This window comes from Cnephaeus nilssonii, assembly GCF_951640355.1.
Source record: "Cnephaeus nilssonii genome assembly, chromosome: 19".
In the NCBI taxonomy this organism is placed as follows: Eukaryota; Metazoa; Chordata; class Mammalia; order Chiroptera; family Vespertilionidae; genus Cnephaeus; species Cnephaeus nilssonii.
This window is the reverse complement of record NC_137090.1, coordinates 37,645,716-37,671,193: the sequence shown is the minus strand read 5'-3', so window position 1 is coordinate 37,671,193 and position 25,478 is coordinate 37,645,716. Positions and strand designations below refer to the sequence as shown.

Below are 25,478 nucleotides of genomic sequence, written 5' to 3'. Positions count from 1 at the left end.
GAATTTTTACATACCATTTAGGAGACGCTTGTGGGGACGTGGGGTTTGGAGGTATCCAAGGAGCCCTAGTGTCTTTCACAGGCTGTTGGTTTATTTTTAATCTGGATGAAACTGTTGTCTGATGCAACCTGCTTTTGCCCTGAGATTGGGTTGGTCTACTTTTTTCAGCTTTGTGAAGTCCCTGTAAGAGAGATATATGAATTATCAAACCAAATGGATATCAAAGAAACTCTGACTTACTGAAGCTTCAAGTGCCCCTGTGCTATTCATGCATCTATTCAGCAAAAATCTAACTGGGAAGCACTGAGGTGGAAATTTGGGGGAGGATGTAAATGACACAAAAACAATGTTGGTAAGGGGGGAGGTGAGGTGCAAAACTGGAATCCATAGCTTTGCCATCTTTTGATATATGTTTTCATAATTAAACCAAAAGAAGGGAGTTAAACTGTAAAACGTTCTTGGTTAACTTCTCTGAGCCTCAGGCTTCTCATCTGTAAAATGGGAGATAATTTCTTTGTTTGTTTGTTCTATCTTTATTGTTGAAAGTATTACAGATGTCCCCCTTTTCCCCCCTCTGACCCCTTCTAGCCCATCCCCTACCTCACACAATTGTCTGTATCCATGGGGTATACATATATGCATATAAATTATTTGGTTGATCTCTTCCCACCCACCCCTACCTTCCCGCTGCAATTCATCAGACTGTTCCATGTTTCTATGTCTCTGGATCTATTTTGTTCATCAGTTTATTTTGTTCTTTCGATTCACATATGAGTGAGATCATATGATAGTTGTCTTTCTCCAACTGGCTTAAGGAATTTATTGACTATAGCAAAAATATACTTAGGGCAGTGAAACAAGGAAGGGCACAGAAGCGGGAGATAATTTCTTCACAAGTTTCTAGAAGATTAAATGAAGAATATGACGACAAAGGTAGAAAGGCTTGTGCCATCTACACAAAATGATTCGGGCTGTATTACAATGTTACAGAAAAGGAGGTGTCTCTGAAGAAGAGCACCAAGCTCATTCTCACAGGCTCAGTTCTAACTTCCCAACGACTCCCAGAGAGTCTGACTGGAAAGGAATAAAGACGATCCAAATCCAAGATCCGTCAGTAACTGGTAGTAACTGCTAATTCCTTTTCCTGCGGTCACCAAATAATATAGGTTTGCTACAGAAGCCTCCGGACAACACCATTAAATGGCAGGAACCACATCAAGGATATTTAGACTACGAGGTGGTCTCCTGACCATTCCCCACTGGTAGGGCCTTAAGTTAAATTTCAACTAGAAGCTTAAAATATAATCTAGTTTCAAGCCAGCTGGCTTCCAAAGCCATATTAGAAAGTACTCACCCTAGGATGCTTTTAATATGGAGTAGTTATTATTTACCAATATTTATCTTTAGCAGGAACCAAATCTTAATCTCCTCAAAGTTCACACTTCTAAATCAGAAGCAAAAAAACCTAAATTTTGAAATAGCCTGTCTGATTTGGACCTTGGTATCAAGTAAGTTAGGATATTAGCAAACCAGAATAAGAGAGAATATCCTGTCCTAGCAACAATATTAAAAATTGCTGTTTTTGGTAAAAAATAAAAACAACCCAGAGCTCAGCGAAGTCAGCTTAATTTAGGTAGTTGGACTCAAGGGCTCTGGCATTTAATGTCTAAGAACTCAAATCCTGGCTCCACCTTACCAGCCCATGTGACGTTGGACAGTGTTAGGTGAATACAATGGGCCAAAAGAAAGAAGTGATTTCATACTTGCTGGAATCCGGCCAGTGCCAGAGCATCTTTCTTCACATTGTCAGTCACGGGCCTCTTCCCCACTCCTTTTGTTCTGGCCGGGGCTAATGCCTCTTCTTTGAAGCTTGCGTTTTGGTCTAGAACAGTCAGAGCTTCCTCTGGAAGGATATCCGCATCTAATGCATCAAGCTCCTTCTCCGACCCCGGGGTCCTCGGGAGCTCTACATCAGGTGGATACTTATCTATATGGGATTGCAAAAGGACAAACTGAGGGAAATTGTATTCAAACCAAGTAGGAGAGAAAGATTATCTACAGACAGGTATGCTCCTTGTTGCCAAAGTTACTCCTCCTCCTCTGACTCCTACTGTACTTCTACAAGCAGGACCCCGTCACGGTTGACGCCCTGAATTTCACCTCCCACATTGACTCACTCACCTGGTCCCTTTGACACTAATTCTAAAATATCTCGTACTTATCTCTGCCCTTCCTCCCCTTCTGCGACTTCCCAAGGTCAGGCTTTTGATACCTTGTGACTGTAGTGACAGCATCTCCTAACTAACCTTACCTTTACCTTCAATCACACATACACCTGGCTACCAAAATTGTCTTTTCTAACATGTAAATATATTGCCCTGGCCAGTGTGGCTCAGTTGGTTGGAGCATCATCCCATACACGGAAAGGCTGTGGGTTTGATCCCTAGTTGAGGCACATAGAGAGGCAACCAATCAATGTTCTCCCTCACATGGATGTTTCTCTCTCTCTTTCTCAATCTTCCCCTCTCTCTAAAATCATAAGCATATCCTGGGGTGAGGATTAAAAATAGAAAAAGTAGCCGAAACCGGTTTGGCTCAGTGGATAGAGCGTCGGCCTGCGGACTCAAGGGTCCCAGGTTCGATTCCGGTCAAGGGCATGTACCTTGGTTGCGGGCACATCCCCAGTAGGGAGTGTGCAAGAGGCAGCTGATCGATGTTTCTCTCTCATCGATGTTTCTAACTCTCTATCCCTCTCTCTTCCTCTCTGTAAAAAATCAATAAAATATATTTAAAAAAATAGAAAAAGTAAATATTTAAATGTCACTTGTCGAAACATTTGATGGCTCCTAATTTGATACAGAATAGAGTCTGAACTCCATTCATGACATATACCCTGCAATGGGAAAGGAAATAAAACTGCCATTTTTGAGGATAAGATAATGCTTACTATATAGAAAATTCAAGAGTATTTACAGGCAAACAATTACAACTAAAAAGAGAGTTCAGCAAGTTTTCTATATAAAAGAAGAAAAACATACAAAACCCAGCATCATCCCCACATTTCAAAATAATATGAGAAAACATAATAGAAATAAATCCTATTAACATTAGCAACAAAAACTATAAAGCACTTAGGAAGAAAATTAAGAAAACATATACAAGACTTTAACAGAAAAAAAAAATTAAAGGTATTTTTTGCCCTAGTTGGTTTGGCTCAGTGGATAGAGCATCGGCCTGCAGACTCAAGGGTCCTGAGTTCAATTCTGGTCAAGGGCACATGCCTGGGTTGCGGGCTCGATCCCCAGTAGAGGGCGTGCAGGAGGCAGCTGATCAGTGATTCTCTCTCATCATTGATATTTCTTTCTCCCTCTCCCTTCCTCTCTGAAATCAATAAAAATACTTTTTTAAAAAATTAAAGGTATTTTTAAAGGATGTGAAAAAAAGAAGGTATGAATAAATTATTTTCATAAATGGAAAGAATACTGTAAAGATGTCAATTCTCCCCAAAGTAATCTATAATTTTCAATGCAAATCCAATTAAAATCCCTACTTTTTTTTTTTTTTTTGGTGGGGATCTAACCAGGCTGACCCCAATATTCTTATGAAGAAGAAAACCCAAGATAGCCCAAATAATTGTGAAGCACAATACCAAAGTATGGAGTGGGGAAGGAGTGGCGGCTTATTCCACCAGCAATGCAGTGTTCATGATAAAGCTGTAATAACCAAGGCAGTGTGGGAGTGAAGCAGGAACAGGCAGAAACCAATGAGCAAAACAGCTATGACAAAGGCAACATGAACATCAGTGAGTATGAACTGTGTTCAATAGTGCTAAGACTATCCATGTCCACAGGTAACACAATTAAACAGGATCCTTGCCTCACAGTGAACAACACTTAAGTCCTAAATGGAACAAAGACGTAATGTAAAAGGAAAACTTTACAGCTTTGAGAAGAAAATATAGGAAGAATATGACTATGATATCAGTACAGAAAAGGCTTTCTTAAACTCAAATATAATATTAAGATATTTAATTTAATTATACTAAGCTACAATTTCCTTTTGACAAAAACACATCATCTAAGTAACAGAAAAGTTAGAGTCTGGAAGTAGAGATCTGTAATGCAAATAATTAACACAGGATAAATATGCAGAATATATAAAGAACATCCACAAATCTGTAAGAAAAATAAGCAATCCTATAGAGAACTAGACTAAGGATGGAAACTAGCAATATAGAGAGAATAGCTGAACTGTCAATAAAAACATGAAAATATGATGACTGAGAATCAGAGAAATCCAAATTAAAACAATGAGGTACCATTTCATTCTCCAAGTGCCTAACTATGTGTCAGACACTGGGCTGGTCATAAAGCACACAATGGCAAGCAGACATGATACTTGTCCTGAAGGGAAAAGGCTGGCACAGGCACAAGCTACATTAGTTCCAACTGCCTGACAATGAAGAGAATATCACATTATAGGGAATAAATGTCTAATAATAATGTAGCAAATTCGTTTTTGTTACATTCATGTTAGAGGTGGTACAATAAACTACTAAATAATCAAATGAAAATTGAATTGACATCTAACTTTCAAATCAGTAGAGGAAACACAATGAAACAAGAAAATCTTTATTAATGTAATCAATTACAACAAAGGGGGGGGAAAGCCTTGACAAATAAAAAACATAAAATAAAATAAAAAAGAAGTTCAAATGCATCATTAGTCAGTAAATGTAAGTAGGTTAAATATAGAACTGTATTACAGGGTTTAAAACACCAAACTATTTACAAGTAACTTTCTTGAAATAAAACATCAAAGGAAGATGGAACATAAAGGAATGAAAAATGTTATTTTAGGTAAATGCCAAACAAGTCAGGTAGATGAAACAAAACAGAACAGAATCCAAAGTGAATAACATTAAAGAAGACAAAGAGAAATATTTACTAATAATAATATATAAAATCCACCAAAAAGATTTAACAGCCAGGAACTCTTACGCATCTAACAGCACAATTTCAAAATATACAAAACAAAAATATAAGAAATCAGGAAAGTTTCATGTATCAAAAGAGACTTTAGGAGAGAAACCAAGATGGCGGCATAGGTAAACACCTAAACTGCTGCCTCGTACCACAATTTCAAAACGACAACTAAAAGACAAAACGACATCATCCAGAACCACAGGAAGGCTGGCTGAGTGGAAACTCTACAACTAGAAGGAAAGAGAAAAGCACACTGAGACTCAGAGGAGCTGCAGGAGGCAGAGGTACTGAGACGCATGCGTGGAGAGGACTGGTGGCTGAGTGCACGGCTGGCTTTCTCAAGCGGGAGGGAGACAAAAAGCTCCCGACTGCACTGAACTCCAGTTCCGGGCAAGACTCTGGGGACCCAGACTCATGCGGGGAGAGGCTGGACTGTCTGGCGGCGAGTGGAACTCGAGGGCGGCTTTCTCTCAGAAGTGCTTGCAGTGATTACCATGGGACACTGAGACACAGGGGCCTATTAGGGCAGGGCTGACGGGAAACCAAAGCTGTCTGCTCCGCCCTGAGACTCCGCCCCATTCAAGCTGAGCACAGAGGTTTTTGCAAGTCTTGTCTCATAAGGTTGTCTCCAGCACAGAAGTTCTCCCAGCATAGACACAGCTGATCCTCACAGCCAATTGGCCTGGAGGTCAATTCCTCCCAGTGGTACCACCAACAACCAAGGCTTAACTACAACAAGACTGTGCACACAGCCCGTGCACACAGCCCACAAAGGGTTGCACCAAGAGTGTCCACCTCAGGTAACTGGGGAGGCTGAGCCACTGGGCCCTATAGGACACCTAGCACACAAAGCCACTCTATCAACTCAGGGAAGCAGTCAAAATGCGGAGACAAAGAAACAGATCACAAATGAAAGAAATGGAGGAAAGCAAACGACTGGATATAGAGTTCAAAACCACAGTTATAACGTTTTCCAAGAATTTTCTAGAAAAGGCCGATAAATTTAGTGAGACCCTCGAGGATATGAAAAAGGACCAACTAGAAATTAAGCATACACTGACTGAAATAAAAAATATTATACAGAGATCTAACAGCAAACTAGAGGATCGCAAGAATCAAGTCAAAGATTTGAAATACAAAGAAGCAAAAAACACTTAACTGGAAAAGCAAAAAGCAAAAAGAATCCAAAATTATGAAGATAGTGTAAGGAGCCTCTGGGACAACTTCAAGCGTACCAACATCAGAATTATGGGGGTGCCAGAAGAAGAGAGAGAGCAAGATACTGAAAATCTATTTGAAGAAATAATGACCGAAAACTTCCCCCAACTGGTGAAAGAAATAGACTTACAAGTCCTGGAAGTGCACAGAACCCCAAACAAAAGGAATCAAAAGAGGACCACACCAAGACACATCATAATTAAAATGCCAAGAGCAAAAGACAAAGAGAGAATATTAAAAGCAGCAAGAGAAAAACAGTTAAGTTACCTACAAGGGAGCACCCATATGACTGTCAGCTGATTTCTCAACAGAAACTATGCAGGCCAGACGGGAGTGGCAAGAAATATTCAAAGTGATGAATAGCAAGAACCTACAACCAAGATTACTCTACCCAGCAAAGTTATCATTCAGAATTGAAGGGCAGATAAAGAACTTCACAGATAAGAAAAAGCTAAAGGAGTTCATCACCACCAAACCAGTATTATATGAAATGCTGAAAGGTATTCTTTTAGAAGAGGAAGAAGAAGAGAAAGGTAAAGATAAAAATTATGAACAACAAATACGTATCTATTAACAAGTGAATCTAAAAATCAAGTGAATAAAAAAATTTGATGAACAGAATAAACTGGTGAATATAATAGAATCAGGGGCATAGAAAGGGAGTGGAATGACAATTCTCGGGGGGAAAGGGGTGTGGGGGGTGCGGGAAGAGACTGGACAAAAATCGTACACCTATGGATGAGGACAGTGTGTGTGTGTGTGTGGGGGGGGGTAAGGGCAGAGGGGGGGGGGTGGGAACCAGGTGAAGGGGAGCTATGGGGGAAAAAAGAGGAACAATTGTAATAATCTGAACAATAAAGATTTATTAAATTTTAAAAAAGAGACTTAAACATAACTTTTATATCAGTTATTTACAAATCAGTAAATAAAACCAGAAAATTATACAAGAAAAAGAAATATAGATGGAAAAGAGGAAATAACCCAATAGTTTTGTTCATAGATTATATGAATTCTTACATTGGAAAACACAAATAATCTACAGATAAGTTATTAAAAATAAATTAGCTAGCCTAGCAATATTGCTAGATACAAAAGCAATACATAAAATCAATTCTATGTCTATATATCAGCAATATACATTAGAAATTAAAATTTAAAAAAGACATCATCTACAAGCGAATTGAAAATAGCAATACCAGGAAATCTAATGAAAGCTAAACAAAACCATACACACATACACACACACACACAGACACACACTATAAATTACTGAGAGCATTTAAAGACAATATAAATAAACTAGAGGCCCGGTGCATGGATTTGCACGGCCTGGCCTGCAGGGATCAGCCGAAACCGGCAGTCCTACATCCCCTGAGGGATGTAGTAGTGCCAAAGCTGCAGGCAGCTGGGGAGGAGCCTGAGCCCAGGCTGGGTGCTGCACCATTCCCACTCATCCCAGCCCCACTGCGCCTGTAGGCTCGCGCCCAGTCAATCCCAATGCTGGTCCCGATCCCGGTCCGGATGGGGAAGGGGTGCGCAGGGGGAGTGTCCGCGGGAGAGGCTTGCACCGCCACAGCTGCACTCGCCAGCCACGAGCCTGGCATCTGGCACCCGTTGGTCAACTGAGCAGTGCTCCCACTGTGGGAGCGCACTGACCATGGGGGGGCAACTGCTGCATTGAGCATCTGCCCCCTGGTGGTTAGTGCACGTCATAGCTATTGGTCGACTGATTGAACGGTAGACTGGTCGCTTAGGCTTTTATATATATAGATGGAGGGATATACATTGTTTGTGGATTAGGAAATTCAATATTATAAAGATACCAATTCCTCATCAAAATTCCATTAGGTTGATTTTTATTATTGTTTTCAGAGGAACAGGAGGATTGGTGGAAATTGACAAGTTCTGATTCTAAAATTTCTATGGAAATACTAAAGGTCAAGATTAGCCAAGACATTCTGGAAAAACAGACGGCAAAGCTATTCTACTGGATATCAAGACTTAGAATAATTAAGACTGTACAGGAGCATAAGAACCAATATCAGATCAATGAAAGAGAACAAGGGGCCAAGAAACTGACCCACACATATGCACAGTTATTTTCTGACAAAAGTGGCAGTATATGCCCCTTCGGGGGTAAAAGTAATCCTTTAAACAAATAGTGCTAGCACAATTGGATATCCATTGGGAAGAAAGTGAAACTTCTTTCTAGGAAGTAATATAGAAAATGTCTTCCTGATTTGGCATAGAGAAAACCTTCTTAAACAGGATATAAAAAACAAAAATTCAAGAAAAGATTGCAACATTGGACTACAGTAAAATTAATAATTCTGTTCATCAAAACACACCACTGCAAAATTTAAAAGCAAGCCACATCTTATTTCTAAGAAGATATGTACAATACAGATAACTGAGAAAGATTCCATATGTAGAACACCCCTACAAAGAATTAAAAATTAAAAAAGAAAGGAGAGAAAGGAGGGAATGAAGAGAAAAAGAGGAAGTGAAAGAGAAGGAAAGGGAGGGAGGATTAGGCAAGAGACTTGAACTGGAATTTCACAAAATAAGACATATAAATGGCCTATAAATATACAAGAAAGTACTCACACAATTACTCATCCAGAAAATGTAAATTAAAACCACAGTGACAGCTTTACATACCAATCAGGTTCCTAAATTTTTAAAAACTAATAATAAGTGCTGACAAGACAGCAGACTAGAATATAAAATGATGAAGCTACTTTGAAAAAAATCTTTATCTGCTACAGTTGAATAAACATATAACTTATAATGTAACAATCATATTTACAGGAATATACCCAAGAGAAATACATGTACACATGTACTAAGAGACAAGAACGGTCACAGTAGTTTTCTTTATAATCGTCCAAATCTGGAAAAAACTCAATAATTAAAACAACAGCCTTGGTGTGCAGTGTGGCCTCTCCCTCATGCACCCAGACCCAGCAGAAGCAGCCACACTGTGGATCACTTTGTAGCTCTAAATAGGTAGCCCAGGGCTGGTCACAGGCAGTGTTCAACATTGACTTGCAGCAGAGTCCCTCCCAAGAGGCCCACATCAGACCACGTGAGATCATGATCCAATTACTGCCACAAGGGGACACCCAAAAGGAGATTTCAGCAGGCTCCAGACCCTGATGAGACAAATTCCATTTCATGGGGTCAGCCTTCCCATACAACAGCTTGTACACTGTCGTTGGGGTCAACCCTTACAGCAAGCCTGAAGGTCAGACCCATTCACAGATAACTCAACAGCAGTCAAGACTGAATTACAACAGGAAGGCTCACATAACTCAAACAAGGGACATTCCTGTACCACCTAGCTCAGGTGATTAGGTTTACACTGAGACCCACAGGATATCTAGTACATAGGGCCACCATACCAAGACTGGGATACATAGCAGATCTACCTTATATACAGAAACAAATACAGAGAGGCAGCCAAAATGGGGACACAAAGAAACATGCCCCAAATGAAAGAATAGGAAAAAATCCCCAGAAAAGAAATACTAAATGAAACAAAGGCAAGCAATCTACCAGATACAGAGTACAAAACAATGGCTATAAGGATGCTCAAGGAACTTGGGGAAAGAATGGATCAACTCAGTGAGAATCTCAACAAAGAAATAGTAAGCATAAAAAGGGACATAGAAACCATAAAAAAGAACCAGTCAGAAATGGAAGAATATACTGGAAGGAATAAATAGTAGGCTAGATGAAGCAGAGGATCATATCAGCAAATTGGAAGACAAGGTAGCAGAAAACACCCAATCAGAGGAGCAAAAACAAACAAAAAAATAAATAAATTTTTAGAATGAGGACAGTCTAAGGGGCCTCTGGTACAACACCAAACGTAAAACATCCACATCCTAGGGTTACCAGAAGGAGGGGAGAGAGAGAGAGAGAGAGAGAGAGAGAGAGAGAGAGAGAGAGAGATCGATCAAGGGATTAAGAACCTATGTGAAGAAATAATGAGGGAACATTTCCTTAACCTGGTGAAAGAAAAAGACACACAAGTCCACAAAGTACAGAGAATCTCCAAAAAGATGAATCCAAAGAGGCCCACACCAAGACACATCATAATTAAAATGCCAAAGGTTATAGACAAAGAACAAATCTTAAAAGCACCAAGAGAAAGACAGTTACTTACAAGGGAGCTCCCAGAAGACTGTCAGCTGATTTCTCAAAAGAAACATTTCATGTCAGAAAGGACTGGCACAAAATATTCAGAGTGATAAAAAGCAAAGACCTAAAACAAAGACTACTCTATCCAGCTAGGGTATCTTCACTAATAAAAGAGTAATATGCAAATTGACCATACCTTCGCCACGCCCACAGCCAATCAGAGCAAACAAGATGGCGGTTAATTTGCATACACTGAGGGAGGGAGGAGTGAAGAAAGCAGAAAGCAAGGCGGCTGCACAGGCGGGCAGCGGCGCGGCTGTGGAGCACGCGGCCATGGTGGCCTCTGAGGCGGTGGTGGCAGTGGGCGGGGTGTGGCGGGTGGTGTGCGTGGCCGCGGCGGCCTTGGAGGCGGTGGCGGGCAGTGTGCGCGGCAGCGACTGCGCGCGGCCGCAGCAGTGGTGGCGGCAGCAGTGGTGGCGGCAGCGGCGTGCGAAGCCGCAGCGTGCGAGGGGCGGGTGGGCGGGGTGGGGCGCGCAACAGCAGCACTCGCGACGGGTCGGGGTGCTCAGAGGAGGCAGCAGCGCGCAGCCACAGAGGCAGCTGCGTCAGCGGGCACGGAGGGTCAGGAGTGCGGGGCGAGGCATGCAGCGGCAGCGGCTGTGTCCCCCGCGCGGAGGCGGAGGTGGCCGCGGGCTGGGTTGGGTGGGCAGGACGGGCGGGGGGCGCCCCGCCCATTCTGCCCGCCCCACCCTGCCCCGCCCTGCCCGCCGCAGCGGGAGAGGTGGGGGCCAGGAGAGGTGGCCATGGCAGGAGGGAAGCCCGCCAGAAGTCTTGCAGGAATATTCCTGCAATGGGTCCCTAGTCATTTATAATTGAAGAAATTAAGAGCTTCTCAGACAGGAAAAAACTGAAGGCGTTCATTACCACCAAACCAGTATTACAATAAATGTTAAAGGAATTTCTTTAAGAAGAAGAAAGAAAAAAGAGGAACATAATTATAAATAATAAAATGGCAATAAATATGTACCTATCAATAATTACTTTAGATGTAAATGGATTAAATATCCCATTCAAAAGACACAGGGTAGCTGCTCTCTATGAGAAACCCATGTCAGAATACAAGACACACACAGACTGAAAGTAAAGGGATGGAAAAAGACATTTCATGCAAATGGAAACAAAAAAATCTGAACAGCAAAACTTATATCAGACAAAACAGACTTTAAAACAAAGGGTATAAATGAGACAAAGAAGGATATTATATAATGATAAAGGGATCCATCTAACAAGAGGATATAACCCTTGTAAACACTTATGCACCTAACATAGGAACACCTACATATATAAAGCAAATACTGATGAACATAAAGGGAGAGACTGACAGTAATATAGTCATAGTAGAGGATTTTAACACCACATTGACATAAGTAAATAGATCTTTCCAGACAAAGTCAACAAGGAAAGAGCGAACTTAAATGACTCAGTAGACCATATGAATTTAATGGATATTTTCACCCCAAAGCAGGAGAATATACATTATTTTCAAGAGCATATCGAACATTTTCCAGGATAGATATGTTAGGACATAAAACAAGTCTCAATAAATTTAAGAAGACTGAAATCATATCAAGCATCTTCTTCAAACACAAGGGTATCAGAGTAGAAACCAATTACAAGAAAAAACAACTTTAAAAACACAAACATACTGAGGCTAAATAACATGTTACTAAATAATGAATAGGTTAATAATGAGATCAAGGAAGATTCAAAAGATACCTAAGACAAATGAAAATGAAAACACAACAACCCCAAATCTATCAGACACAGAGAAAGCAGTCCTGAGAGGAAAATTCACAGCAATACAGGTGTACCTCAAGAAACAAGGAAAACCTAAAATAAATAATCTAACCTTATCCCTAAAGGAACTAGAAAAATAGCTCAAAGTGAGTAGAAGGAAGGAAACACTAAAGATCATAGCAAAAAATAAAATAGAGCCCAAAAATATCAATCTGAAAGATCAATAAAACCAAGAGCTATTTCTCTGAAAAGATAAATAAGATTGATAAACCTTTAACCAGACTCAAGAAAAATAGAGAGGACCCGAATAAGTAAAATTAGAAATAAAAGAGAAGTAACAACTGACACCACAAAAATACAAAGTATTGTAAGAAAATACAATTAATAACTTACATGCCAATGAACTGTACAATATGGAAGAAATGGATAAATTCGTAGACACATACAATCTTTCAAAACTGAATCAAGATCAGAAAATTTGAACAGACCAATTACAACCAACAAAATCAAAGCAGGAATCAAAAATCTGCCAATAAACAAGTCTTAGACCATAGCTTCACATGGGGGATTTTACCAATTATTCAAAGAACTAACACCTACCCTTTCTCAAACTATTCCAAAAAATTCAAGAGAAAGGAAGACTCCCAGTGTGGAGGTTCATCAAAAAATTAAAAATGAAACTGCCTTATGACCCAGCAATTCCTCTTCTAGGTTTATTTCCAAAGAAATCCAAAACACTAATTCAAAAGAATATATGCACCCTGTGTTCACTGTAGTGTCATTAACAATAGCCTTAATATGAAAGCAACCCAAGTGCTCATGGTAAATGGGTGGGTAAAAAGGGGAGGTACATATCTACAATGGAATATTACTTGGCCATAAAAAAGAATAAAATCTTCAGGTCAGTCAGAGAAAGACAAATACCATATGATTTCACTCATAAGTGAAATCTAAAGAACAAAATAAATGGACAAACTAAATTGAAACAGACTCATAGATACAGACAATAGACTGATGGTTGCCAGAAGAGAGGGAGTTTGGGGGACTGAGCGAAAAGGAGTAGAGACAAAAGAGTCAAGGGGATGTAAAGTACAGCATAGAGAATATAGTCAATAATATTTTAATAACTATGTATGATGCCAGGTGGGTACTGGAAATATCAGAGGGACATTCTGTAAAGTATATGATTATCTAACCACTATGCTGTATACCCGAAGCAAATACAAAATAATATAGAATGTAAACTGTAATTTAAAAATAAAAATTTAAAAAGCACCAAAATAGAATCTTAAGGAAAAAAAGTAAAAAAAAAAAAAAAAAAAAAAAGGAGAAGCATTCCCGTTAAATCTGGGAGGCAAAATAATGTCTGCCATTAGAACTATTACTAAATTAAAACCCACTCAAAGCAGAAAGAGAAAGAAGGAAAGGTATAAAAATTGTAAAGAAAAAGGCAAAACTTTACTTATTTGCAGGTGCTCTCATTTATCTGGAAAAATACAAAAGAATTAACTAAAAATCTCTTATTTCATCAAACCTAAAACACTGAGTATAAACATCATTATTTTATGCACAATAGCAAATTCTAAAATACTGCCAATTAAGTATGATATCACCAATTTAAGAATGTATCCCAATTTCAGAAATGTTCAAATGTATACCTTTTCATAGCAAATTAAAGATTTCAGCCAAGTGCCAGACATAAGAGCAATGTACACATCCAACAGCTCTCCTATAAGGAACAATAATTAATTTCAAAATTAATAAAAAAGGAGGTCCCATTCACAAGAGTAATAATAACTAGAAATAAACCTAACAAGGAATTTAGACATGCGTATGTATTCCTATGTCAGGAATTCTTGTATGCAGAAAATTATAAAATTCAACTAAAGAGATGGAAAAAGAACACAGATAAAATGATGGGCCAACTTCATATACTAAAGATGCCATTTCTCCCCTAAATAATCCATGAACTCAATGTAATACCAATGCAGATCCTGACAGCATTTTTCATGGAACTTGACAAGCTCATTTTAAATTCCTCTGAAGATAAGCAATCACCATCAGCAAAATTTTGAAAAAGAAGAACAAAGAAGAAAAAGTTGCCTCATGAAATATTAAAATTTTCTGTACCAGAAAAGATATCATAAGCAAATTGCAAAAGCAAGTAACTAAGAGAAAATATCTGTAATATATGTATACCATAAAAGGACTAAGATCCTGATTATATAAAGAATTTCTATACCTCCATAAGCAAAAGACATAGACCCCAGCAGGAAGATGGCAAAGGATATGAACAGACAAATCAGAGAAGAGGAAATAGACATGGCTAAGGAACACATGAAAGAAACAATAATCTTCCTCACTAGGAATCAGGGAGATACAATAAGATACCATTTTCCACTGAGAGACTGGGAAAAAATTTAATTTCATTATATAAAGTACTTAGCAAGGACATAGGGAAATATATACTGATGAACACTGCTAGTCAAAACATAACTGTATGCCCACTTTCAAGGACAAGTTGCCAGTATATGTCTAATAGTGCACACCACATAAGCTAGCAATTCCACTTCCTAGGAGTTTACTACTATACTAGAGGCCTGGTGCACGGGTTCGTGCACCGGTGGGGTCCCTCGAGGATCAGGCCGAAACCAGATCGCTCCTGCCTGCCGCTCCTATTCATCTCAGCCCTGCTGCCACCACCACTCAGTAGGCTTGCTGCCTGCCGCTCCTGCTCATCCCAGCCCCACTGCACCTGCTGCCACCGCCACTTGGTAGGCTCGCTGCCACTCTGCTGCGGTCTCTGGGCTGCAGCAGCCAGCTGTGAGCCCTGCATCTGGTGCCCGTCAGTCAACTGAGCAGTGCTCCCGCTGTGGGAGCACACTAACAACCAGGAGGCAGCTCCTGCATTGAACATCTGCCCCCTGGTGGTCAGTGTGCATCATAGTGACTGGTTGACCGGTCATTTGGTTGTTCAGTCATTTGGTCGCTTCACTTAGGCTTTTATATATATAGATAAAGAGATATACTTATATGTATATAAAAAGATACATGCATATCCAATGTAAGATATACACACGCACATTGGATATATATGTATCTTTTTATCTATCTATCTATCTATCTATCTATCTATCTATCTATCTATCGTTAAAATTAAAATTTAAAGTAGGGCTCTAACTTCCAGCTCTGTGGAAATTTACTTTGGGTAGCCCAAATGCTATATGTACGAAAAGGGACTTCTACTTTTCCATGGTCCCCTATGGAAGAATATTCCAGTCTCCAGCCTAGTTCAAGTATACCTATTTAGGACTAGGTTTTAAATCTTAACTTTTCCCTCAGTGTAGCAAATGTTACAGTCCAGACAATTCCAAAGAATAAAATGCCTTGCAATGAACACTTTAAGACACATACCAGCAAGAACCTTCTTTGCCACTGAAGGTTGTCTTGTTTCCTTTGGAAATATCTTCTTTGTTACAAAGGGTCTCCTCTCGCTCTTTTGCAATGTACTTTGCCATCTCTCTAAGGACCGTGGACTATCAACAGGAAATCTGCTGCTAATTTCAGTAAAATTTTTCTTCACCTTTTTTGGTGACAGTTTCTTTTCCAGGAGGGATTCCAAATCCTGCCATGAAACAGTCAATTATTCTCTTAGTTTATCTCTTAGTCATTAAAAAGTCTGACTTTTAACCACAAGACTGAAAATGAAGACTCCAGAGAAATGGCTATTTCTAATGATTAAGAAAATACTGTTCAACTTAATTTTAAAACTTTAATATTTAGGACATCAAGTTAATAAAAGGAATTCTGCTTTTACATATGAAGCTCACTAAAACCATAGCAAAAAAATAGAAAATATGAATACATTTTTTGTTGTTAATCCTCACCTGATGATATTTTTTCCATTGATTTTTAGAGAGAGTGAAAGGGAGGGAAGAAGGGAAGGAAGAGGAGAGAGAGAGTGAGAGAGACATCGATTGGTTGCCTCCCACACGCAACCCAACCAAGGAGGGGTTCGAACCTGCAACCCAGGTATCTGCCCTTAACCAGGAATCGAACCTGTGACACTTTAGTGTGCAGGTCGACATTCTAACCACTGAGCAACTGGCCAGGGCAAAATACGAATACTTTTAAAGGCATCCAAGTCCTAAAATTAAGGATCACCATTTTAAATACTAACCATAGTTTTCAGAATATAAACCTACATGCTTTTAAAGCATTTTAATTCTCAATAAAAAACTCATAAACTCAAATAATTTTAAGTGGGCAAACACTTAATATACATTTTCATAAACTAAAGGAAACTCTGTGTGTCCAGTGGCTCTGGTCACTCATTACCACAATGGTAGAGCTGTGCCCCCTTTCTAAAGGAGGCACCTCCTCTAACAAAGTACCCACTCATGCATGACCAGGCAGTAAGGGCCTCGTGTCCACCTGGCCAATACAAATTAAAGACAACTGAAGTAGCCAGGGAGGTTTAATTCAGATGACAGTAAGGCAATGGAAAGTTAAGCTGTGGATGGTACAATACATCAACAAGAATAAACTGCTTGCACTATGGAATACTTTCAAACATAGGAGAGATAAACATTGTGTTTAAGAAACATTATGTTAAGGCACTCTTGCTCAAAATTTGGGAAAGCGACTAGATAATCTCGTGACATCTTTTCTAGGGTTATAAATATATATCCTCTAAATGAAATAATTTTGACCAATAAATGTTTCTTATGGGTAAGTTTAAAAAACATCACATGATTTGATATACTGTCTGGAGGTCTGCACTGGACAATAACCTTCTTGATAGAGTTCTAACTACCCAAACATAACCAATGCATTCACAACCATATGCTGGATAATGGACCTGTAAAGGTAGAAGGAGCTTTAAAGACTGCCACGGGCTAGTTAATGGTAAAATTGGTGTGCCACTTAGTCCACGATTCTCCCCACTACATCACCTTTCCTCTGCAGCCCACAGCTTGCTGTGTCACACTGAGAGACAGGTCATCTTTTTATTTGTAGGTGAAAACATGTGGTGTAGTGGAAATAACAGTGGCATGAAATCAGAAGATAGGAATTTGATTCCCAGCACTCAAGGGAAGTAATTGTGTCATCTATCTAACCTTAGCTTTTTTTTAAATTTTATCTGTAAAATAAGACATTCTGCAAATCGCAGCACTGCAGTCAAGATAAAATGGCAAAATTATGTGGTAGCACTCTGTGAACTTCGGAGAACTATCAAGATTTAAGGCCATGTTGTCCTTGTCGTCTGTCACCAGTAAGAAGAAATAACACTATTCATTCCTTACTAGTACTTGCCAACTGTGATTTCCCGAAGTTTCTAGCCATATCACAAGACTTGAGGCTCTGCTTCCATATATCTTAAAATGTCTTTTTTCACAAATCTCTCTAGATTACATGCTAATATTTTAACTAAAGCACCAATTTAAGATTGTCTTACTGTTTTCTTTTTCTCTGCTAAAAATTCTTTATTAAATGGCACAGCCAGGAAATGGAAAATTCTTTTTAATTAATGGACCTGGTTAAGAGTTGTTGTATGTTCTAGATTCAATTCACCAATTCTCAAAGACGTGAAATACAATTATTATAGACTAGAGGCCCGGTGCACGAAATTCGTGCACGGAGGGGGGTTGTCCCTCAGCCCAGCCTGTACCCTCTCCAATGTGGGACTCCTCGAGGGATGTCCGACTGCCCTCTCACAATCCAGGACTGCTGGCTCCCAACTGCTTGCCTGCCTGCCTTCCTGATTGCCCCTAACCGCTTCTGCCTGCCAGCCTGATCACCCCCTAACCACTCTGCTGCCAGCCTATTTGCCCCCAACTTCCCTCCTCTGCTGGCCTGGTCACTCCTAACTGTCCTCTCCTTCAGGGTTGATCACTTCCAACTGCCCTCCCTTGCAGGCCGGGTCCCTCTCAACTGCCCTCCCTTGCAGGCCGGGTCCCTCTCAACTGCCCTCACTTGCAGGCCGGGTGCCTCCCAACTGCCCTCTCCTGCTGGCCATATCTTGTGGTGGCCATCTTGTGTCCACATGGGGGCAGGATCTTTGACCACATGGGGCCAGCTATATTGTGTGTTGCAGTGATGATCAATCTGCATATTACTCTTTTATTAGATAGGATAGGGGTGGGGGCCAGCTGGTTTTCCCTGAAGGGCGTCCCGGATTAGGTGGGGGTTCCCTTGGGGCGTGGGGCAGCCTGAGCGAGGGGCCTGTGGTGGTTTGCAGGCCGGCCACGCCCCCTGGCAACCCAAGGGGAGGCCCTGGTATCTGGAATTTATTTTCCTTCTACAATTGAAACTTTGTAGCCTGGAGCGGAGCCAAGCCTGGGGCTCCCTCCGAGGCCGGCAGCCATTTGTGTTAGGGTTATAATTGAAACTTTGTTGCCTTAAGCAGGTGAGCCCGGCCAGGGTGTGCGGAAAGCTTTGCTTCCCCTGTTGCCAGCGGCAACCCTGGCCTGCTCTCTCAAGCTCCATTCTGCCGCCATTTGTTTGAATTTGTTTACCTTCTATAATTGAAACTTTGTAGCTTGAGTGGAGGCTTAGGCCTGGCAAGGGCAGGCGGAAAGCTTGGCTTCCTCTGTTACCTAGGAAACCTTGCTCTCTGTGGCTGTAGCCATCTTGGTTTGGGTTAATTTGCATACTCGCTCTGATTGGATGGTGGGCGTGTCTTGTGGGCGTGTCGGAGGTATGGTCAATTTGCATATTTGTCTATTATTAGATAGGACTAGACCAGCGGTCACCAACCGGTGGTCCGTGAGGTCTGAAAGGTCGGTGGCTGCTGGACTAGACTATAAAAACAATAAAATAAAAATGAAGTCCAGCCTGGCTGGTTTGGCTCAGTGGGTAGAGTGTCAGCCTGTGGACTGACGGGTCCTGGGTTCGATTCTGGTCAAGGGCACATGCCTAGGTTGCAGGCTCAATCCCCAGTAGGGATGTGCAGGAGGCAGCCAATCAATGACTCGTTCTTATCATTGATGTTTCTATCTCTCTCTCTCCCTCTTCCTTCCTCCCTGAAATCAATAAAATATATTTAAAAAAGAAAAGAAAAAGTTCCTAACTATTTCTAGTTTAAAAAAAAAATGAAGTCCTTTTACTGCCCTCAGTAAAACTTTAATTTACTAGTTGTAGCAGCTTTGTCTGGTATTCTCCATAAACCTCAATGAAACTTGGAGATGGTAAACATTATTTCCCTGCTTAGAAAAAAACGTACTTTTGCGTCATCTCATACACCAAAAGGTTGTGGGTTAGGTTCGATTCCCAGTCAGAGCACATATGGGAGGTAACCTATGGCTGTTTCTTTCTCACATAGATGTTTCTCTCTCTCTTTCTCTCTCTCGCTCTCTCTTCTCCTTTCCCCCTTACTCTCTATAAAAACATATCCCGGGGTGAAGATTAAAAAACAAACAAACCAAGAAACAATGCATTTTTAACAACAGTAAGTCAATTTCATACCTCAATTTGTTGCAGGATATCTATCACCACATCAGAAACGGAAGAATCAGCATCCATCTTGGCAGAACAGAGTGAAAGCTGGCGGATAAGACTGCCCAGTTCCCTATACTGAGCAGGAACTGGGTGCTCCCCTCGGTCAGTAAACTGAGTGACAAACATCTGTAAGGCCCGAATGGCTCCTCGATAGGCAGATGCCAGCCTGGACATTGCCCATGACTGGCAATAAGTGAAATATGAGAAGTTATTTCCATATTCAGAACTTCCTGACATTAACCCCACCCTTAAGAATATTTACAGTCTATCTTCTTTCTATATTGAACTATTTCTAAGGTGAAGACTTTTTCATAGTAAAGGGAATTGTAAAGTTTAAAGATTTCTAACGACAAAATAATTTTCTTCCTATTTTTCGTTTCTTACACCACCAGCAACAACAACAATCTATTTTCAAAAACTGTTCCTCGGAAGACAACCACAAATTCAGAATATTTAAGGTGCTAATGCCCTCACTAACAGGTTTCTACAAGCACTGAAAATGGTATTAGCACAGAGAACACAGATGATACTAACAAAACATTAGAAATCCAACTTAGAAATAATACGTATCAATCATAATTAAATTGCATCATACCTTCTTAGTGTGTTTAATATTATGTGGACTCAATTTATCCAATTCTTCCTGGATTTCTCTAACCTGTGTTGTAAAGGGGGGGAAAATGAAAACTTTGTACCTTTCCACTGATCTTTTTTTATAGAAAAGGAAACAGCTTGTCTTGTCCAAATATAACCATTATTATTTCAAGTCACCTGAAAATGAGACAAGGCTCTTCATTCATGTACCCCCAAAATAGATAATTGGTTTTCCATCCCTTGGTCCCCACTGTAAAAGGAACTAAACATGAGGAGGGAAGGTGCAGGTGACTCTGAAAAAGGTAGGAGGCCAGGTCACAGTCTTCAGTGGGTCCTCTGCTGCAGAGCCCTGGGAGTCTTTACAGCAGAGGTATGACAGGGTAGCATTCATGTTTTAAAACAATCTCTATGGTAGCAATATACAGTAAGGACCCAAATAGAACCCAAAAAGAATACAGAACAAAATCTAACTCACACATTTTCTTTTAAATAAAAAGGTCCAGGTTTTGGTTCAAGCAATAAGGCCAACATGTGACTTAAGTAACCAGAAATGAGTTAAAGACTTATTAATGAGTAAGGCCTTAAAGTTAAAACACACATTTAAAAAAACCTACCCATAAACAATATAAATGCCCATTTATCAGCCATCAAATGTGTCCTGAAAGATATTTAACATGGTCTTCATTCTTTACTACTCAATAAAGATGATCAAATTATTTACTATTTACTAAGCTTCTAGTATATAATAAACATGAGACAGATGGGATTAGGATTCATAACTAAAAACAAAGGGTTTTAGGGTAACTAATCCCCTTGACTTCATCATGTATGTGCTGTACAAGCATTTTTTCTGGGGAAAAGACCCATGGCTTTTAGTAGATTCTCAAGAGTCTATGACACCAAAAAGTCAAAAACCATTATTTAAGGAGTTTGGCTATATAACACATAATACACAAATGCACATAAAGGCAGATGGCAAAAAGAAAGTGAGTTATTTGTCCATGTATTCAGGAAATTTAGCCTCACAAATACATTAGAATTCATGGAGGATACTGAGGTGCTAATATTCCTGAGAAAAAAGGAAAACAAACTCTCTGAGAAGGTAACACAGGCTGAAGGTCCACCACCTCCCTGCCTTTACCTGCTGCTGGAGGACGTAGAGCGTCCGGGCAGAGCGAACCGCTTGCTCCTGCCTCCGGACCCGGATTCGCCGTTCTTCATCTGGATCCAAGGCTTCTTCCATTTTATCTGAAATTATCCCACCCCCCAAAATGGATTATAAACCAAACATAAAAACTTTTTAAAATTTTCAATTACTCAGAGATAATGAAGTTAAAGATCTCTATTTTAAGAAGAAAAATGAAGCTGTAGTAACAACAAATGTCATTTTTCATCAGCCAAGAAATCAGGAATAAGGGGGCCTATGTACCGACAGAGATGGAAGGGCCATGATGACATTACCAAGGTCAAGCTCCCCTCCAAGCAGGGATTCCCTGAACCAAACTCCACTAGACAGCTTACTCCACTGTGAGGTACCTTTTACTATTTTAAAATTCTTTATATTGAGCCAAAATCTATAATGCTTTCTACTTTTTCAAAAACCCTTGACTGACCCATTTTTATGTTTTGCAAAATTTCTTCCTTTTCCCAACATATGAAGATTACATGACTGTCCGAAGTTGTTAGGAACCCCGCCTCGCATACACTGTGTTCCACACTTTCAAAAGGTTAGTTCAAAGGAAGTGTTTCTGGAAGACTAACTAAGGGATGTGCAACTCATCCACTCCTTTCCAGTAGGTGGTTTTCAAATATGTCTACAACACAAATTCTTATGCAAAATTCCATTAAACCATCAGACAGAAGCAGTGCTCTGTAAGTATATTTTATCAATTCAAATTTTTCATATTTACTCATTAAAAACTAGAGAAAGTACTTTAGAAGAAATCAAGCATTTGAAATCAAGGAGTTGTAGATACAAATACAGTCTCTGCGCTTACAAGCCAAACTGTTTCTCTCTTGTTGGGCTGCACAGTGTGGAGGAACTCTGGGTTCATATACTTATACTAGAGGCCCGGTGCATGGATTCGTGCACACTGAAAGGAAATTAATTAGAAGGTTGCCAGCGGGGCAGGACTGGGTGAGACGGGCCGGACACGCCCTGGAGCCAACCTCCCGCAGTCCCTCCCCGGCCAGCAGCACCTGGGGCGGCATAAGTGGAGTGAGCAGAGTCCCTTTGGCAGGTGGGGTCCCTCGGCTGAAACCAGCAGTCCGACATCCCCCAAGGGATCCTGGAGTGCTATAGGGCACTCTGCAAAGTTGCTGTCACTCAGCAGCTCCTGCATTGAGCGTCTGCCCCCTGGTGGTCAGTGCACATCATAATTGGCCGGTCGGCCCATCACTTAGGCTTTTGTATATATAGATGTCAATGGTAACTGGCTCGGGCAGTTTTTAACTGTTCCTCTTACAGATGATTCTCTTTTTTTCTTTTTTTATTGAATTTATTTGGGTGACATCCTATATAACAGGCTAATATGCAAATCGACTGAACAGCAGAACGACTGGTCGCTATGACACGGAATGACCACCAGGGGGCAGATGCTCAATGCAGGAGCTGTCCCCTGGTGGTCAGTGTGCTCCCACAGGAGGAGCGCTGCTCAGCCAGAAGCCAGGCTCATGGGGCTAGTGCAGCAGTGGTGGTGGGAGCCTCTCCCATCTCCACGGCAGCACTAAGGATATCTGACTAATGGCTTAGGCCCGCTGCCTGTGGGGAGCATGCCTAAGCCATTAGTCAGACATCCCCTGAGGGCTCCCGGACTGTGAAAAGGTGCAGTCCGGGCTGAGGGACCCTCCCTCCGAGTGCATGAATTTCGTGCACCGGGCCTCTAGTCTATATATATATATATATAAAAATCCTAATATGCAAATAGACCGAACAGCAGAACAACCGAACAACCAATCAATCAGTCGCTATGATGTGTGCTGACCACCAGGGAGCGCGCACGGAACATGGCAGGCATCGGCCGCAGTGGGAGGGTGGAGCTGGTGAGCGGGGGCGCCAGACAAAGGCAAGGGTGCCAGTCACTGTCATCGGGGCAAGCCTCTGGTGGTTACTAAAAATTCTTTGCTCCCACGCACTGTGGTCCCACCGGGCACTTGCACCTGCTGCCGGTGACAGCCCCACTCAAACCCGCTACCAGAGCCACTGCTTGGACCCACTGCCAGCACCAGCCCCGCTCACTGCTGGCACTGGCCCCAATCACTCCGCACCGTCAGCAGGTGTGAGCAGAGCCGACGCCATCAGTGTGTGGGAGCAGCGGCGGTGGGAGTGGGACTGCCAGCAGACAGGGGACCAGGGAACAAGGTGGGAGGGGCCAGGCGGGGGCACAGAGGATGGGCCAAGACCCGCCCCGTGCCCACCACAGCTTCGTGGCCCACAGTTCCTTTCAAGGCGCACAAATTTGTGTACTGGGCCCCTAGTTGGTTAGTAAAATTGTACAATTCTATAATACATCATCTGTATATTGTAGTGTGCGCTCACCATCTCAAGTCAAGTCTCCTTCCATCACCATTTTTTTAAAAAATGTTTTAATTTATTTTAGAGAGAGAGAGAGGAGGGAAGAGGGAGGGAAAGAGAAACATCAATGTGAGAGAGAAACATCAATCAGTTGCCTCCCGCAAGCACACCACCAGGACCGAACCCACAACCTGCCTGGGAGTCAAACCAATGACCTTTCAGTGCATGGGAGGACACTCAACCAATTAAGCCACACCGGCCAGGGCTCCTTCCATCACCATGGATCCCCCTCTAACCCTCTTCTACCTCCACCCTTGAAGACCATGTTGATGCAACTAGTCTGCAGAGTAGCACTTGGGAAACACCAACTGGGCATTTCAGGGCTACTGGAAGGGTGGGCTACAGACAGGGGCCGTTACAAACTATTACCAGTCCATGATAAGCTAACTAAAGAAATCAAAAGTATGCATTTACTGGTTTTTATAGCAATATTAGTGGCCCAGTGCACGAAATTCATGCATGGAGTGGGGGGATTCCCTCAGCCCAGCCTGCACCCTCTCCAACTGGACATCTCTCTCGCAATCTGGGACCACTGGCTCCTAACCGCTCACCTGCCCACCTGCCTGATCGCCCCTAACTGCCTCTGCCTGCCTGCCTCATTGCCCCTAACCTCTCTGTCTGCCTGCCTGATCGCCCCTAACTGCCCTCCCCTGCCGGCCTGATCTCGCTCCCAACTGCCCTTCTCTGCTGGCCTGGTTGCCCCCAACAGCCCTCCCCTGCCAACCTGGTTGCCCCAATGGCCCTCCCCTGCCGGCCTGATCTCGCCCCCAACGGCCCTCCCCTGCTGGCCTGATCTCGCCCACAACTACCCTCCCCTGCTGGCCTGGTTGCCCCCAACTGCTCTCCCCTGCTGGCCTGATCTCACCCCCAACTGCCCAACCCTGCCGACCTGATCTTGCCCCCAATTGCCCTCCCCTACAGACCAATTTGGTTCTGATTGGTCGCTTTCTATGCCAGTCAGCGTCAAAAGCTCCGCCTCCTAGGCAGCCATTGGTTTCTCACAGTTCACCCAGATTTGGTTCTGATTGGTCAGTTTCTATGCCAGTCAGCATCAAAAGCTCCACCTCCTGGGCAGCCATTGGCTCCTCACAGTTCACCCAGATTTGGTTCTGATTGGTCGATTTCTATGCCAGTCAGCGTCAAAAGCTCCACCTCCTAGGCAGCTACTGGCTCCTCACAGTTCACCCAGATTTGGTTCTGATTGGTCAGTTTCTATGCCAGTCAGCATCAAAAGCTCCACCTCCTAGGCACCCATTGGCTCCTCACAGTTCACCTAGATTTGGTTCTGATTGGTTGGTGTCTATGCCAGTCAGCGTCTCCGGGCCTATCTCTGGGCCTGATCAGAGAGGCAGGGCTGATCGGCAGGCCCACACGGAGGCCCGGAGAGAAAGAAAGGCACGGCTGCTGGTGAAGCCCGGAAAGAAAGAGAGAGGCAACGCTGATCAACAGCTGCCACGGAGGCTGTGGATCAGACCCTGCCTCTCTCTCCAGGCCTGATCTGCAGCCTCCTCAGCAGTCAGTGCTGGGTCGCTGCGCCTGCACCAATGCCTGCCAGTGCTGGGTCGCCATGGCAACCCAGCACTGACTGCAGGACTGACTTCCAGTGCTTAGTCAAGCCTTCAGTCGGTCGTTACGGACCCTGGGTTTTTATATATTAGGATGCT

The 25,478-nt window shown here is 42.0% G+C and overlaps 1 protein-coding gene across 5 annotated transcripts in view; it reads right to left on the bottom strand.

Annotated features, from left to right (window-relative positions):
* KIAA0753 overlaps positions 1 to 25,478 on the bottom strand; it is a 65,945-nt gene that overhangs the window by 29,545 nt on the left and 10,922 nt on the right. For all 5 annotated transcript variants that reach the window (XR_013815011.1, XM_079796899.1, XM_079796900.1 and 2 more), the window contains exons 4-9: positions 21,382 to 21,488; positions 20,242 to 20,304; positions 19,614 to 19,829; positions 15,561 to 15,771; positions 1,764 to 1,987; positions 15 to 181 (exon numbers count right to left, since the gene is read on the bottom strand). Coding sequence is in view for 4 of the 5 variants with exons in the window: in XM_079796899.1 (XP_079653025.1) it covers positions 15 to 181; positions 1,764 to 1,987; positions 15,561 to 15,771; positions 19,614 to 19,829; positions 20,242 to 20,304; positions 21,382 to 21,488 (988 nt within the window). In the remaining variant the exon portion in view is untranslated. The remainder of the gene's footprint in view (positions 1 to 14; positions 182 to 1,763; positions 1,988 to 15,560; positions 15,772 to 19,613; positions 19,830 to 20,241; positions 20,305 to 21,381; positions 21,489 to 25,478) is intronic.